The 17,045-nt window shown below is 45.2% G+C and overlaps 1 protein-coding gene and 1 long non-coding RNA gene across 5 annotated transcripts in view; one reads left to right on the top strand and one right to left on the bottom strand.

The window, feature by feature from the left end:
• Positions 1–17,045, top strand: part of Ido2 (indoleamine 2,3-dioxygenase 2) — a 95,056-nt gene that overhangs the window by 64,562 nt on the left and 13,449 nt on the right. The window contains exon 12 of one of the 4 annotated variants that reach the window (XR_004109806.1): positions 552–612. The exons of 1 other annotated variant lie outside the window; for it this stretch is intronic. Coding sequence is in view for 2 of the 3 variants with exons in the window: in XM_031339312.1 (XP_031195172.1) it covers positions 10,882–10,973 (92 nt within the window). In the remaining variant the exon portion in view is untranslated. Of the gene's footprint in view, positions 1–551; positions 643–10,881; positions 11,445–17,045 lie in introns of those variants that run through there. 2 more of the 4 variants (XM_031339312.1, XM_031339313.1) reach the window with 2 other exon arrangements.
• Positions 5,649–7,495, bottom strand: LOC116069035. Its single transcript, XR_004109810.1, has 2 exons — positions 6,293–7,495; positions 5,649–5,901 (listed from the first exon to the last, which is right to left on the bottom strand). It is a non-coding gene; the product is annotated as an uncharacterized LOC116069035 (long non-coding RNA).

Raw genomic sequence — 17,045 nt, 5'->3', positions numbered from 1 at the left:
CAGAATGGCAGGGTGGAGACATGATCCCCAGAACCTGCAGGCCAATGAGACTCTGTCTCAATTTACCAGGCAGAGAGTGAGAGAGGAAGAAGACACTACTCACGGTTCTCCTACGGCCTCTGCATGGGCACACGTAGACATATGCGCCTTCCTCTCCCACCTAAGCCTTAAGAAAGACAAACTCAGAACCTCAAGCATGCTAAACAGAAACTCTCACTGAGCTCCACTCCCAGCACACGATCTGAGAATTTGAATGTGGAATTGGGTCATGGTGAATGTCATATGACTTACTGAAATAATTTGCTATGCTGCTGCTTTGTAGCTGTGTAGAATTTATATGCCGACATCCCTTGGCACTCTGACCCCAAACCTAACCAACAGATGGGCATGGCTTTTGAATGCTTAGTTTTTGCTTGCAGATCTGGCTATTGACCACAAGAGGATAGTAGCAACCTACAGATCTTTATGGCATGCTCAAAGGTGCTAGATTCTGTGCTTGCTTGTCACAGGCAAAATATGCATATTTTTGGAAGTCTTTCTTTTCTCCACAGGAGCCCTGGGAAGACCTTGAGAAGTTATTTCACCCCAGGTGATGCCTTCAGCCAGAACCACATTAAATCAGCACAGATGGTGCTCTCTGGGCCCAAGAGCAGACGACAGTTTATCCGTAAAAGCTGAAGTTAATAATGATAATGACATACAATAGATAAGGTAAAGGGAAACCCTGATAGATCTATTTTAACAGGAGAAGAGCTCTCCCTGTCTCCACAATAAGTGGTATCTGACCATCCAAGAGACGTAAACGGAGACAAATTAGGAACTCAGCAACAGGAGCAAGCATTGGGGAGATCACACAGACGGCCAGGCACACTGGAGAAGCCACTTGCTTGCCAGGCTTAGAGAGCAAATAGTTGGGGTTTTGTCTAAAAAAAAAATACAGGGAAAAAAAGGCAGATGGCACCATGGAAGTGCTATCTCTTTCTCTTGCTCTCCCTTAACCCAACAGCGCTTCCTTCAGTGGGACATGTGACCTCCGACTATGGAAAAAGCCAGTGTGTGCCAAGCCTTTCCCCCTAAGAATGTCTGAACCCCACTGCAGCTCAGGCTGGGTCCAAGGCACTGATTGATCAAGGCAATGACTTGGTTGTCCTGATTATTATCACAAAGCCCAACTTTCTCTTAAAATGCCAAGTATGCATAAAAGAATATAAACCATGTGTGCGTGTGTTTGTGGGTGCTTGGTGTATGCTGAACCCCTGCTATTTCTCTTGTCAGTGACCAGGAATTTCAAAATTCTCATATGAAACCAGTAAAATAGCGCATCCAGCCTATACCCTGCTACTGCCACGTCGCCACAGATTCCTTCCTGTCTGCCGGTAGACAGTGTGAAGCCCATGTGGACACATTCATACCAACCTCCCTGTCTGGGACTCCCACCATGCTGTGAGCCCCTGTTCCTCCGCTGGCCACAGTTGGAGCCCTGGGAGTGTGGGGAGGGGAGAAGCTTGAGGCCATCAGGATGGAGACACAGCAGGATAGCTGTCTGTCACAAACCCCTGTGGGCTTGTGTGTGCAGAATGTCGTGTAACTGGTTGCTGTGCTGCTATGGTTGCTAGGCACTGTTAGACTCACTGTTAAGGGCCTTGGGAGCTCGCTCCTTAATCATAAGGCATAATGTAGCGGAGGAGGCCCCGTGTTTCTACACTCCCAGGCTTGTCAGTGAGAGAGGCTGCAAGTCTGGGAGCTTACAGTCTTGGAAGGCAGAGCTGGTTTCCCTGCAGCTTTCTCATTTTGTTTTGTTTTGGTTGGGGGATGGGGGGGAGGAAGTGTTTTTCTGGCACTGATTACGGCCCTGGCCACCCTGGAAAGCTGTTCCACCCTACGTCATATTCCAGATTATATAAACTATGTATGTGAGTGAATGTGGGGGCGCGTGCGTGTCAGTGAGTGTGCACGCAGGCAGGTGCTTGGGGAGGCCAGAGGACCATCTCAGGCATTACCCCTGAGGACCACCCGCCTTCTTTCTTGTGGCAGGGTTTCATTTGGAGCTCACCAATTGGGCTAGGCTGGCTGGCCAGTGATTTCTGTTGTTTCTGCCTTTCTGGTGCCAAGATTACAAGTGTATTCCATCATATTTGTTTGTTTACATCTATTTTGTGGTATGGGTGTATGTGTGTGTGTACACACGCCTGTGTGTTTGTGTTTGTGTGTGTACACACGCCTGTGTGTGTTTGTGTTTGTGTGTGTATGTGTGTACACATGCCTGTGTGTGCTTGTGTTTGTGTGTGTACACATGCCTGTGTGTGTTTGTGTTTGTGTGTGTGTGTACACACGGCTGTGTGTGCTTGTGTTTGTGTGTGTGTATACACGCCTGTGTGTGCTTGTGTTTGTGTGTATGTGTGTGTGTACACACGCCTGTGTGTGCTTGTGTTTGTATGTGTGTGTGTACACACGCCTCTGTGTGTGTGTGTGTACACATTCATGTGAGTGTGAGGGCTAGGTTTTCCTGGGGTTTCCTGGTTTTGCCTAGGTTTTCAGTCACTTTCCACTTTAATTTTTGAGACAGGGTCTCTCATGGAACATAGTTCTGCTAGGCTGGCCTGCCAATGTACTCTGGGGATACACCTCTACCCTCCAGTCTCCTCCCCCTCCCTGTCACCTTGTGTTGTGGTTATAACCAGGTGTGCTATTCCCAGGTTGCAGCATTACACCAGGAGCACCATGGCACCTGGCTTTTCCTGTGGGTTTTGGGATCTGAACTTGGTTCTCGTGCCATGAGACAGATGCTTTCTTGCCTGCCGGAGCCATCTCTCTCTATCCCAAACCATCTCCTTTTAGAATCTAACCCAGATCATCTGTTTTGGTGGGAGAACTGCAGACTCTAGGATGGGACTCAGCCATGGAGACCTTGCTGCCCATGAATGGACCCCAGTTCCATTCTCAGCGTTTGGCAAAATGTCGAGCAAAACAACAGCAAACCCTTCTGGTACCGTGGAGCCCGTAGAGCCCGAGGACCAGCACGAGGCCTCCAGAGGTGGAGCCTCAAGGCCACTGGCACAGGAGCTATTTCTCTGGGTGAAGACACAGAGAGTCTTGGTGCCCATCAGGACTGGCTAACCCGTACAGATAAGCCTAACATCTCACCTCTACGGTCCTGGTCCCAGTGCTTTTGATCTCCCAGGCTGGTGACCTCTCCCTGTATTGGAACAGCATCTGGTTTTGGAGAATGAAAACAGACCAAGAATAGCAGCCTGCTTCTCTCCTGTTCAAATCTACCCAGGGATGTCATTCACTGCTCATAGTGGTTGATGAGTTTGGGGGTGTCTTCTCCCCCTCATGGATCAAGGCTATGGAAGCCCTCAATATCCGTCCACTCTCCAGGCAGTAGGGAAAAATTACGGGGAAGGCAATCATTTCTGTTTTGAAGTCTTCCAAGAAGACCTCTTTGTATCTTTTTTTGCTTTGCCATCTCTTACTCTTGTGGGCTTTGTGGTCACCAGGGAGGCTTCTAGGTAATCATTTAAGAGAACAGACATGTACTAGGTAAAATGTTAGGAGTTTTAAAAAAGTGTGCCTGTGTTTGTGTGTGTGTGAATGTTGAATGGCAAAACCTATTTATTCTTTTTTTTTAACTTTAAAAAAATTAAAATTATATGCATGTGTGTCTCTGGGGGGTGGGGTATTTACACATGAGTGCAAGAGTCTGCTGCTGCCAGAGATGACATCTGGAGCCACAGGAAGTTATGAGCTGCCACACGTGAGTGCTGGGAATTGAACTCTCGTCCCCTGTGAGCAGTACTTGCAATCCCCGAGCCGTCCGTCTCTCCAGTCCTCCATTTTCAATTCATCTTCCTGTTTTCTTTCTCCCCTTCTTCCCCTTCCTTTTGTTTTATAAAACAGGGGTCTCCCTCAATATGTAGCCTGGGCTAGCCTCAAACTCAAAATCTTCCTGCCCGAGCTTCTCAAGAGCTTGAATTCCAAGCACCCGTTGCTACGCCCTGCTGTACATAATTCTTAGGTAATTCAGTTTTCTCAGTGCCCTTCATATTTTTCAGCCCCTTTCCCCAGAAAGGAGTCTAAAGCACACCGTGTTGCATGAGAGTCTGGCAAAGGGATGGGGATGAAGGCATTCATACCACCTACTGGATTTGCATTTTGATAGGATTGAAAACTAAGTGTAGTTGTTATTCTCCACTAATGTAATTTCAAGGCAGCACCAGGCTGTGTGGAGTCTCATTTCCTCCTCTCTGGCAGGCCAGTGCACACTCAGGGTTGTGAGCCAGCCTTCAGCCTGCAGCTGTGCCAATGCAGAACCCTGTCCTCCCAGAACGGCTGCTGTCAAAATGAGCAGAGTCCCACCGCTTCTTATAGTGTCAACGAATTTCTTAACGGCTTGTACTAGTTAGCTTCTCATCAGACTGCCAACACTCCGGTGCAGACCCAGAGAACTTTGTTTCAGTTCCTAATTGGAGAGGGTCATAGCCTATGGCGATGGGGAAGGTATGGCCGAATTCATGCCGGCTGTAGCTTTGGCAGGGAGTTTAGCACAATGGTAGATCAGAGAACACAAAACCAGGGCCATGCTAGACCTATATCCACCAGCCAGGCCCCACCTCCTAAAGGCTCCACAGGCCCCATACCAGCTGGGGATCATGAAAACCCTGCAGTGGGGACAGCTCATACTCAGTCATCACAGGGAAACAGTCCCCCTTGCAGCGTGGTCCTCATACTCTGACCTCATAGGAAGATGTGGTGGGCATGGGTACTCTGACCACTCTCAGGGTTCCTGAGTCAGTAAGCCGAGTTCAGCCTGGAGACCGCTTTCCCAACTAGTTCCCACGTAATGCCACTGTCATCTCGGGTCTGAGAAAGCGTAGCTCACGGGCTCCTTTGTTTTGCTTGTTCTCCAGGACACTGTGGACTAACTCCTATGATTCATCTCACGTTTAATGAATGGGTTTTGGTTTTCGAAGGGGGAAGACTTTAGTCATGTTTTATCATCAAAATCTATGGTCTTGGTTGTTTACTAGCTCCTGTCCCTTTCTCTGTCTGAAAATGCATCGAGATGTTTATGATACTAATGAGAGGAGGCTGGAGGTCAACTCTGAGTATAGGTCTTAGAAGGGGATCATCCACTTTGGTTTGGAAACGGAGTCTCTCACTTGGCCTGGAGATTGCTGTTTGGCTGGCCAGTGAATGCTGGAGACCTGCTGCTCTCTGTTTATGAGTGACTCCCATCTGCCCCAGTCTCCTGGGAGAGAACTAAAGTCTTTATGCTTACATGACAGGCACTCAGCTTCAACTTTAACACTACTGTTAAGATATAGAAAAACTCACGAGTTGGAAATGTAGCATGAAAAATGCTTCAGGTTCTGGCTCCAACACTGAAAAAAAGGGAGAAAGAAAGGCAGAAAACACACACACACAGAGAGAGAGAGAGAGAGAGAGAGAGAGAGAGAGAGAGAGAGAGAGAACTTCCAGTCTTAGGAAAGAGGTAATACTATGGGTAAATGAATAAAATTGCAAAAATTCAAGAAATTGAGGTGCACTCTCTGGCACCTCAGAGCAAACTGATCTGGTGCAACCAATAAGCGTTATCTTTCAAATATAAAAAGCTAATGAGAAGAGACAAACTTGGAGATTTTCGCAAAAATCAGGATTCTTCTGCAAATAAGTAGAAATTGTACAATGAAATTTCCATGTCGCCTCTGCCTATCCATAGAGCCTTGGTTTCCTCATCTGTGAGGAGACCATGCCCAGCTAAGCCCAACCTTAGGCCTGGGCATTTGCTGGCTCACTAGTGAGTGTGCTGTGGAGTATTCAGATGTTTACATCAGCGTGGACTCATTCTAAATCTGGCGGTGGTCCTTGGCCTTGCCGGCTGGCCTTTGTCCATTTGCACTAAACATAAGCAACATCCAAGACAAAATGATAAAGGATGGATCAGTTAACCATGTCATAACAAGGACATACCTGTGCAACATGCAGTGACACCAGGGTTCCCCCTTCTCAAAACCTAAAACCTACATCCCCTGAACAGGGGCTCCGGACCAAGCTCCTGAGACAGGCTTTCTCGTTTTCCTGGAGGACTGGGGGCAGCTTTTTTGAGATCCTGCTATTGTAATGCCTCCCAGTGGGGTGAGCCCAGGGTACCCTCAGCTGCCTCGCATCTTTTTATGATAAGCCTCCCTCATACTTAAACTTAACCCTGCCCCTGCCCCACCCCTTCCCACCCCACCCCACCCCTGCCTCATTGTCTTGAGGCTGCTCTCCCCCCTCCCACTGCTCTCACTCCTTAGTTCCCAGTTTGTTTGTGCTTCCTCCTTAGCGGAGAGTCCCGTGACGTCACTTCCTGTTGCAAAGGCAGGTTTTCTGTTTGTGGAGTGAAGGAAGAGAGGAGTAAGCTGAGAGGAGCTTGAGGGGAATCTCAGTAAGAGTCCAGTCAACACTAAATACAACTCAGACTTCTGGCATAAGTAGGGGGTGACAAGAACCACTTAAAAATAAAACCAAAGATCTACTTATTTATAGGCAGCTACGAGGTCTTTAGCAAATCGCCCGGGGCAAAGGACTTCCGGAGTCTTCCTCCTTCTAATTCGAAATTATATCTGGACCTTCGTCTTTAAATTTAAACCAAGCCAGCTTTGAGCACTGAAACTTGAGGCTGAGTGAGCTTCCGGCTCATCTGAGAGGACGGTTACAGAGGGTGTGTAGAGCTGTTTAGATCTTTCCACACTCATTATCTCCGCCACAGACATGTTAACCGAATGCTATTGGTATCTCAGTTTAGCGCAAATAAAACTCAGGGGAGAGAGGTGACCCGCCTGTGCTTTGCAGCACAAAGAAGCAGGACCCAAATCAACCTGGGTTGTTGAGTCTGATGCAACGTTCTCTGTTGTCCCATAGTGATGCGCCCTGGCTATTCCATCAGGATTTGTTGTAGGAGAAGGAGTTTCACAGGCTGGAGAGAGAGATTGTGTTGCAGGCCAGCTTGAGCGGGTTATCCATCAGTGGAGAGCTACAATCATTCCGTGCCTGTTTATGGAAGCATTCACTCGGGCCCTTTGTTCCACGTCTGAGCCTTTGTGCTAAGCTGGCAAGCAAAAACCTGAGACACAGGAAGTCACGGTGGGTCTTAATTGGTCACTACAATAACGGCTTTGGATGGATATTCCCTTCCGATGAATCACCCTCAGGTGGCCAATGAGTCAGGCTGCTTAACTGTAATCTTTAATTCGGTTCTCACTCATAAACAGTTCTCCTTACTTCAGAAGTCTTTAATTTAAAAGTCAGGGCAGTAGGAGCAGCCATTTCAGAATTTCCCTCACGGCTGGAGAGAAGCCTGAGAAATAAAAACAAGACTCCTCATTTGCAACAGAACTCACAAGTGTCATACCAATTGTGAGGTCACCTGCAAGATTCCTCAAAGATGGAAAAGGTGGAACCGTTGCCAGGGACCCCAGTCCTGCTCAGGAACCCAGGGGTGGGTCACCAGGAACCCTGCTGAGGGGATGGGCAGAGGGGCTGAGATTTTTAAGAGAGACACTTCCATTCCTTGTTTATGTGTCGGTGTCTGTGTGAGGTCACTGAGCTGCATACCCAGGTGGTCCCTCTGTCCAGAGAGGAGAGGAAGGTTGATCTATTGATGGTTTAAGACTTCAAGGAACAGATCCTAAGCTGACTGTCTTCACAATACTGGAAAGAGATGCCTAATGTGGGCGCTACCTACACCTAGCTCAGCAGCCAAGCCAGTGGTAGCCTTTCTGTGCCAATGGACCGTGTAAGACTTTCCTCATTTTTACAGAAGGATGAAAAGAACGGAAACAAGATGCTCTGAATCCCCAGAGAGTTCATCTCTGGGTTGTCTGGTAATGTTTGGAGCAGGCACAAACAAGCAACACACATATCCATATGTTCATGTGCATACCATGTCTGTGTACATGCATACATAAGCACACCACAAAGTGTGTCAGGCCATCCTCCCAAAGGGGAAGTACCTGAATTCACACTGGAATTTGCTACAAGTTAAAAAGTTCTAAGATCTCAAAAATAAGTTTTAGCAGCCAGAGAGATGACTCAGTGGTCAAGGGCACTGGTTGCTCTTCTAGAGGACTCAGGTTCAACTCTCAGCACCCGCATGGCAGCTTCCAATTGTCTGTAACTGTAACAAAACTGTTTCTTGTGGATCCGACACCTCTTACATGCAGGCAAAACACCAACACACATAAAATTCAAAAAGCAAAAAGGAAGAAAAGTGAAAATCTTTTAAAAAAATAAATTTTAATAGTTTCCAAATGCTGCGTCAGTATCATATAGGCTAATTTGCTGGTCTGTCTTTTACCGCACTCTTGGTTTTAAGGTGGCCACAAGCCTTTTGTGGGCTAAGAGTTCATACTCTATGCCCAGCAGCACAGTTTACATGTTAAAAAATATATTAAGTAGACCTTTCTTTTTAAAAAGATTTTATTAATTTTATTTTTGTATAGAGATATTTAGCTTCCTTATGCCTGGGCACTGTGCACAGGCCTGGCACTCAGAGTGAGTCAGATCCCCTGTGACTCCTTGTGAGCCACCACATGGGTGCTGGGAATTGAACCTGGGTCCTCTGGAAGAGCAGCCAGTGCTCTTAACCACTGAGCCATCTCTCTAGGCCATGTTACATTTTAAACAGAAAAAAATAAAATAAAATAAAATAAAATCAGGCTACAAAGCCCTCCGTCCAGTGGAGCAAACTCAATCCCTTTTCTAACTGGGGCAATGTGACAAATGTTGAATTCCTATTTCACCAGTGGCCAATGGGATGAGAAAGAAAGCCTGATTTTCACAATCATCACCCCAAAGGAAGAACACGTTCTGGGGTTATTTTGTCAACATGATTCTAGCAGAAAGTCGAGTTCACACATCATCATAAAAACCTGAAGCTGTCACAAAGTTGAAAGTAGGGCAAAATAGTTTTGTGTCTTATTTCTTGTGACCTTTTGCCTGCTCAGCCTTCCTCACCACCTCTCCCCCTCTCTTGGCTTCCTGTCCAACTGGTAGACTTTACCTGCACTTGTGCCTGTACATCCATGGCTCTCGGCCTCCCTAGTGCTGCCACCTCCCATTGTGACGCTGCCCAGGCACACAATTATTTTCCTGGCCACTTCATAACTGTGATTTTGGCTTTTTTATGAATCGTAATGTAAGCCTCTGAGTTTCCTGATGGTCTTAGGCGGCTCCTAAGAAAGGGTCATTTGCCGCCCCCAAAGAGGTCAAGAGCCACAGGTTGAGAACTACTGATTTACATGAACCCGTGTATACATCATAAGCTATTTGCTAGATTCTGGATATGAGCTCCTGTTTCTGAAATGTGGCCAGTGAGGCCTTTCTCCTGTTCTGTTAATGGCTTCTTTTGTGGTGTAGAAACTCTAATTTCATGGAGTCACACGTGTGGCAACCCTTGGACTGTGTGCTGGGGCTGTGTTTAGGGAGTTCTTGCTTTGCCTGGTGTCTTGAACAGTGCGTTTTCCTCCAGCATTTCCATATCTCAGGTTTTAAATTATGATCTTTGGTCCACTTTGAGTCCACTTTTGTATAGTGTGAAAGATACAGATTTACTCCGTTCTTCTGCTTGTGGACACCAAGCTTTGCTGTTTACTGGCTGGCTAGCTGCTCCAGCCCATGCCTTGGGTCTGTCTATTTCTGTGCCACTACTAACCCGTCTTTATTACAGCTCTGTAGGATGATAGGAGACAAGGTCAGGTATCGATGCCTGCAGCTGTGTTCTTTCTCGTCAGTCACAGGTTTGGCTGCCCGGTCTTTTTCAGCCATGTCTTCTACAGATTGTGTTTTCTATGTGATACTGTGCACTTTGCTCATAACCCCCCCCCAACTCTACTACAATAGGTTTCTCCCATTCTCTCACTGTTCTCCTTTCTCTTTCCTATACTCCCCTTGTACCTTAAAGCCACAAATGTGTGGGTGATATATATATATGTATATATATAATATATTTGTATATATTATATATATTCACTTATATAAATCAAGATTTTTACATATGAAAGAAAACTTGTAATATTTACATTTCTGACTGTGAGTTACCTAGATCTCCAGTTCTATCTATCCAAATGAAAGGATTTTGTTTGTCTCAGCAGGGGAGTAAACCTCCACTTGTATATTCACCATGGTCTTTGTCCGTTTGTCTCTTGCCGGGCATCTCTGCTTCCTTCATGTCCCGGACGTTGTGAGAAGTGCAGCGAGAAGCATGGATGTCGAAGTGTCTCTGGTGTGTTGACTTAGAGTCTTTGGGGGATCTGCCTAGGAGCGGCTTAGCTGTATCCTTCGGTAATGCGGGATTTAGTTTTTAGTTTTTAAGGCACCATCGCACTGATGTCCGCAGAAGCTTCAGCAGCTGGCACTCCCAGTAGCAATGACTACTCCGCTCCTCACACACTTGCTAGCTCTTGCTGTCACAGGAGGGAATGGTATGCGCTGCTCTCTTTCCTGCCCTTTCCTTCTTGGGCAGTAGACCTCCCCACTCCCACCAAGCAAACTCTTGGGGTTACTGCGAAGTGCGGAGACTCCACAGTGCCCAGGATAGCCTTAGAGAAATGCAGTATCTCCAGGTTGCCCTCTGACCTTTCTCTGCAGCTATGTGAATCTCCTTTCTGGATGGGCAGTTGTTTCTTTTGTGGGACCCACCCACACTCCTTTTCTTAAATAGGCTGTATCTCCTGGGCTCGCCTTCAGCCCCATCTCAAGCATCCCACTGCTTGGTGCCCAGCTCCTGGTCACCACGTGAGAGGTTCTCCCCTTGCTGGGGTGCCACCCACTGCATCATCATTCAGAGGCAGTCTGAGGATGGATGGCTTTTGCCCGCTTCTTTCGTATTTATTTCAGGTACAGGAACAATCCAGTTCTGGGCGTGGGTGCGAACCGGTAACTCGGTCCCATTTGAACAGAGTACTCCATTTGAACCACCAGCACAGTGACCATCACAGACTCGTCGGGCGTAGGAAGCTTCCTGGACTCAGGAGATTTGGATGCCGGAGCTCAAGATGATAAAGTTTTAACTCTTTTAGAAAAGGAGCATGCCTGAAAACAAAGCTAAGGGACAGGAAAACTGAGTCGGGAGAGTGACAGCGAGGAAAAGACAGCTTAGAGGATACTTGCCGAATCACTGTTCTCAAAGCCAGCTCAGCCTTTGGACTCAGCAGTTACCCAAGCCAGGAAGCTAGGAAGCCCCATCTTATTTATTTACAGATAAAACCGAGACACAATGAACTGCCATCTGCATTTGTTCGGACGGTGTACCCGCTTAGCCGCCCTCCTCGACCTCAAAGTTCCTAAACCTCCTATGCTCATCGTTTCGGGATTTTATAACTCCCTGAGGCAAAGTGTATTTCTCCTGCTAGTCACACCCCTGTCTGTTTTTTTTGCATGATTAAAAAGAGCCTGAGAGAGTCTTGCTTCTGATTGGCTATTGAGGTGTTCCTGCCTAACAACCCTATTGGCTTTTTTCTATTCCATTCCCACTTGGCCTCAAAGCTCAAGGTGTGCGGCAGAGACTAGACATCCAGGCAGCATCTGAGTGACTCTCAAAATTCCTCATTGCCGGCTGGGCCGCGTGGGTGTTTCACTTTTACTATGTATGCACAGAATCTATGGTGGTCAGCTAACGAGGAATGTAGATGGGCTTCCCACAATATGGCGGCGGCTCCGGGCTTGAAGCCTTCTGGCTTTTCTTAAAGCAAGGCTGTAGTTTTGGCTTCTTCCCGTCCAGCTGGGCTCAGATTTCTAAGGAAATTGCTTCCCTGTTGTCCTTGATGCATAATGGCTCATGGTTCACGCTGCTTGACCCAAACTCCCTTAGGCTATGAGGTCACCTTGAAGGAAGGGCGCTATAGGATGACAAAGCTATTCAAGTAAACTTTTAAGGTGGAAAAAGAAATAAGATGATCCATAGGAAGTTTATTTTCTCAACGACTTTGTTCTGTTGCCAGAGTTCCATCCAGTTGAGTGGCTCTCTGCCTTTAGAAACCAACGTAGTTACACCACACAGGTTTTGGCTCTAGGAGATCAACCCTTGTACTCAACAAAATGCCTTCACTCTTTTGGACTTTTGAGTAGTACTCTGTGCTACTGGGAGGCAATCGGTTTTAATCATGCACCTGCTGTGGGTCTGTCAATCATTCCTACCTTGGGGCTGTTACAAATAGAACAGCTAACGAAAACTGCCATATGGATTTCTGTGTGAACACGGATCTTGATTCTCTGGGATAATGCCCAGGAACATGGTGGGTAGGCATGGCAAATGTGTGTTTACTCTTTCAGGAAGCTATAACCACTTTCCATAACAGTTTTCCTACACCACTTACCTGCCAAGGATGGCTCTGAAAAGAAAGTGGAACCAGCCCATCTTACAGAAATGTATTGCTGAGGACCACAACGTTGGGAGGGAAGAGTCATTGAATAAACTCTTGACCATCCACCAGGCAGAGACTTGCAGATTTTGGGGGTTTCCCCCATTGGTTTTCATTCTTGCTTTGGTCCAATATTTCCTCCATATGCTCCATACCTGTGCCATCATATGTTGGTAGTATGTGATTTCCTTTTTGTGGATTTATAGTTAAGGGATTGCCGTGAGTCTTGGACCTAGACCAAGTTGAGACTGTAATAGACTATGGGGATGTCTGAAGTTGGACTGAATGCACTTTGCATTCTGATTCAGCTACAAGCCTATGGGGCCAGGGAATGGAACGTGGTGGTTTTAATGAGAATGAGCCCTGTGGGCTAATATATTCAAATGTCTAGTTTTTCATTCAGTGCGATCTTTTATAGGTGTCGCCTTGGCTGTGACATTTCTTCACAGTGCTAGAACAGTACCCAAGACACTTCCTCTCCCAGTCTCACTATTGTAGCATCATATATTAAGAGGACAAGCCACTCTCCATTGCACTGGTTTCATAGCTATGTGAAGATCAGCCTCCTATGCGAGGCTGCTTCTAGGTTCTCCAGTCTGTTACTCGCTCCCATTGAGTTGATCTATGACATGATCTATGTTAAGAAATAAAACATTTCACTTTTGTGTGTGATGTGTATACATGCACTTGTCTTGGTGTGCTTGAGTGTGTGTGTGTGTGTGTGTGTAGGTACAGGTACATATGCATGGAAATACATGGAGGCCACAGGACAACCTTGGGAGTCATCTTCAGGAATACCCTGTCCACCTCCTTTGAAACAGGACCTCTCATTGGCCTGAAGCTGACACGTTAGATGGGGCTGGCTGGCCCATGAGCCCTAGAGATCTTTCCTGTCTTTTCCTAGTGTTAGGACGACAGCTGCACACCGGTACTCCTGGCCTTTCTTCCCATCCTGTATGACACAAACTTGGTAATGATCACTAAGTGATAACTCTGGAAATTAAGCCCAGTTATTCTTCTCAATTTATAGTGTGTGTGTGTGTGTGTGTGTGTGTGAGAGAGAGAGAGAGAGAGAGAGGGAGTGTGAGGGTGAGAGATAGATAGATAGATAGATAGATAGATAACAGTTTTACTGTGTATCCTAGGTTGACTGTATACCCACTATGTTGTCCAGGCAACCTTTCAGCTCATGATCCTCCTGCCTCTGCCTCTCAAATGCTGCCTTTATAAGTGTGCATCTTCATGCCTAGATCCCACTTTATACTTCTCTCTAAAACTGCTTTAAAATTATTCGATTTCCTTTTCTCCCCCCTAAGATTTTAGAACAAACATCTGTATAGGCAAGGGACACTCTGCTCAGGTTTTGATAAATATTTCACTGAGTTTATGGATCACTTTGGGGAGAGATGACACCTTTACTGAAGTGAGTCTTTGAACACACAAGGGCAGCATCTGTCTCCATTCACGCAGAGTTTTTGATGTCTTTCATCGGTGACACACCGTCTTCGGTTTACATACAGACTTAGCCAAATTTCCAACTGAAATTGTGAATTGATGCTTTCAGTTCAGTTCTATGAGGTTTTTTTTTTCTCACATATTTTGCAAGTCTTCTGTTTGATGCATAAATAATTAGCCTTTCTGACTGGTGGATTGTCTCTTTCATCATGTGCTTCTCTCTGCGTCTGAAAGCTTTCTTTGCTCTGAAGTTTGATTTTTGTATAGCCATTTCTCCTTACAGACAAACCTGTTTTCTTTTGCTTTTATATAGCCAGTGCTTTCTCTGATTTATCTTTTCATGTACACGTTTTCCATTTTTTTAAGTTTGAGCGTTGTCTCACTGCTGTGTGTGCAGCGAGTGTCTGCACAGAGACAATAGTGAGGCCTTGCATTTAAAAACCAGTCAACTTTATTCATTCTTCATCAGTATATTTAGGAATGAGTATGTGGGTTTCAGATGGATAAGTGCATAAAATGTAATTGCAGCGAGAGTATAAAAACCTAAACAAAGTGCATTATTTCAAAATAGCCATTCTAACTGTACAAAAGCTCACAGGGATCTGTAGTTTGGAGCTGAGCATGTGTTTATTTGAGTGGCTTCCTTAATATATCTGCAAGATGTTCTTATTTGTGAGATTAATACAATAAAGATGCCTTTATTTGAAAGCTGCACGTAATGTAATCATTGGTGGGATAGGTTTTAGTCTGCTTTTCACTTGTTGTTTTCTCTCTACGTTTTTGTTCTTTCTTTCTCTGGCTGTATGGGAATTTTAAATGTGAACCCCAGAGCTTATGTCTATCAGGCCAGTCAAGTTGGTAATGCTAGCTTCATTTAGTAACTTTAAAACCAAGTGCAGGGAGTGAAAAATAACACCCCTGCACCATTGCTAGGAAAATCAGACACACACACCTTTACAAGCAGAGGGACTTTATAGGACTGGTTTACTGTTGTCAATCAGACACACACACTTTTACAAGCAGAGGGACTCCATAGGACTGGTTCACTGTTGTCAATCAGACACACGCACCTGTATAAGCAGAGGGACTCCATAGGACTGGTTCACTGTTGTCAATCAGACACACCTTTACAAGCAGAGGGACTCCATAGGACTGGTTTACTGGTGTTGAGCAGATGATCTAACAGGTGACTGTGTGCTGAACACTTCCATGTCATGGGCTGCTGGAAACTTGGCAGTGGCCAGATGCAGCCTCAAGTTTGACAAGGGGAAATGGTGTGGCCGAGTTCTTCCATGGTTCTCATCCCTGCTGTTACACATACTTTTGTGTGTGAAAAGATTAAGTCAATTTAGGGTGATCATCAAAGGGATTTAGTAACATTTCAATGCAACCTTGTCTACATGGCTGCAGAGATCCCCCATTTTTTGACTCTTTTTTTTTTTTTTTATTCTGAGAGTGTGACTGGTGAGTTTTCTGCCACATGTTTGAAACCACAGGATGAGCAGAGAGCTACTATTTTGATTCCTGATACAGTTGGGTTCAGCCCAACTGTAACTTATGTATAAGAGCAAAGTGTTACAGCCTAAGCTTGTGTTAGTTGCATTGTATTCTGTAGAGGTTCCTTTGAAGTAAGCTGTCCCCTAGTGAGATGGGATGGGATTCAAGAACCCGGCACATTTCAGCTCAAAACTTCTTACCATCAGTGCCCTAACTATGAATGTCCTCATCCTTTGACCAGGCCACAGACTCTGTGGTTAAGGGATAGGCTCATCTCAGAGTATTGATCCTTATAATGTTAATGAGATGTCCACTTTGAAGTTCAGCCCACAGAGGGGCTGGCTGTGTCCAGAATTCTGACTAGGAGACAGTATGCAGGGATGAGAGAACTGAGAAAAATTTCTCAATGTAAGACATGCAATAGAAAAGGAAGGAGATCCCCGAATTTCCCCTGCATCCCAAGGGCATCTCCCCTGCATCCCAAGGGCATCTCCCCTGCATCCCAAGGGCATCTCCCTTGCATCCCAAGGGCATCTCCCCTGTATCCCAAGGGCATCTCCCCTGCATCCCAAGGGCATCTCCCCTGCATCCCAAGGGCATCTCCCCTGCATCCCAAGGGCATCTCCCCTGCCCACACCAAATCCTCCAGACAGAAGCTCTTGAACAAAGTATGTCAGTTGTCAAATCTAGGTCAGATGTTCACAGCTCTTACACATGAACTAATCAATTGGAAATGTTGTCTTCTATCCTCTGTAGCTAAAGAAGGAAGCATGGATCTACAATTACAACCACCCTATAAACACAAGTAGAAAAGATTTAACCTTCTGGCATGCATACATGTTATTGAGCTGTTATAAGATGGGAGAGTAGGCTCATACAAGGGAAAAGGTATGGTATATCTACCATACTTTGGTAATTTCTACCCTATTGGATTTTAGATAGAATACTATGGGGGTACAATAGTAAAGATTGGGCACCACACTTCCATAAATGATTGCAGATCACCTATGGCAAGTTGTGTGATCTTAAAGAGTTTAGATTTTTACATTAGTACAAAGTGAAAACAGAATATGGCTTATTAGCTACACAGTCTTAATATTAAGTGAGATAATTGGAATAATATACTTATATATGTATTTATATACACAATATATATGTATATGTATATATATATTTATCACAGCATCTAATGATGGTTGTTGCCATTCCAATTCTCTTTTTAAAATAATGATTCTAATCTTAGCACTCTGATCAGTATTTCTAATGAAGCAATTATCAACAAAGATTTTTTTTTTGTCAAACAGACTCAAGTGTAAAATTCATTGTTTATATTAGATCAAAAGACATTGATTATATTGTTTACCTTTTTAATCAGTTTCCTCATATATAAACTGGTTAATGATATGTACTGTAAAATTTAATCTGATATATAAAACTACGTGGATAAGAGAATTTAGCAGAGTCTATCATGTAATGAATGCTTAAATAAAGTGACTGCTATTAGATTATCATCATTATTAAATATAATAAATATTTACCTAAGACATATAATTTATGTGACATTCCAAAGACACTTCATGCAATCTAACAGACATATCAGCTTCTCTTCTGCCTGATTTCTGCAGTGCTGATGTCACAGTCCTCTCCTGTATGATCCCAGCAGTGCTGATGTCACAGTCTTCTCCTGTA

Source organism: Mastomys coucha, unplaced genomic scaffold (assembly GCF_008632895.1).
Source record: "Mastomys coucha isolate ucsf_1 unplaced genomic scaffold, UCSF_Mcou_1 pScaffold22, whole genome shotgun sequence".
NCBI lineage: Eukaryota > Metazoa > Chordata > Mammalia > Rodentia > Muridae > Mastomys > Mastomys coucha.
This window is presented reverse-complemented; position numbering and strand designations above follow the sequence as displayed.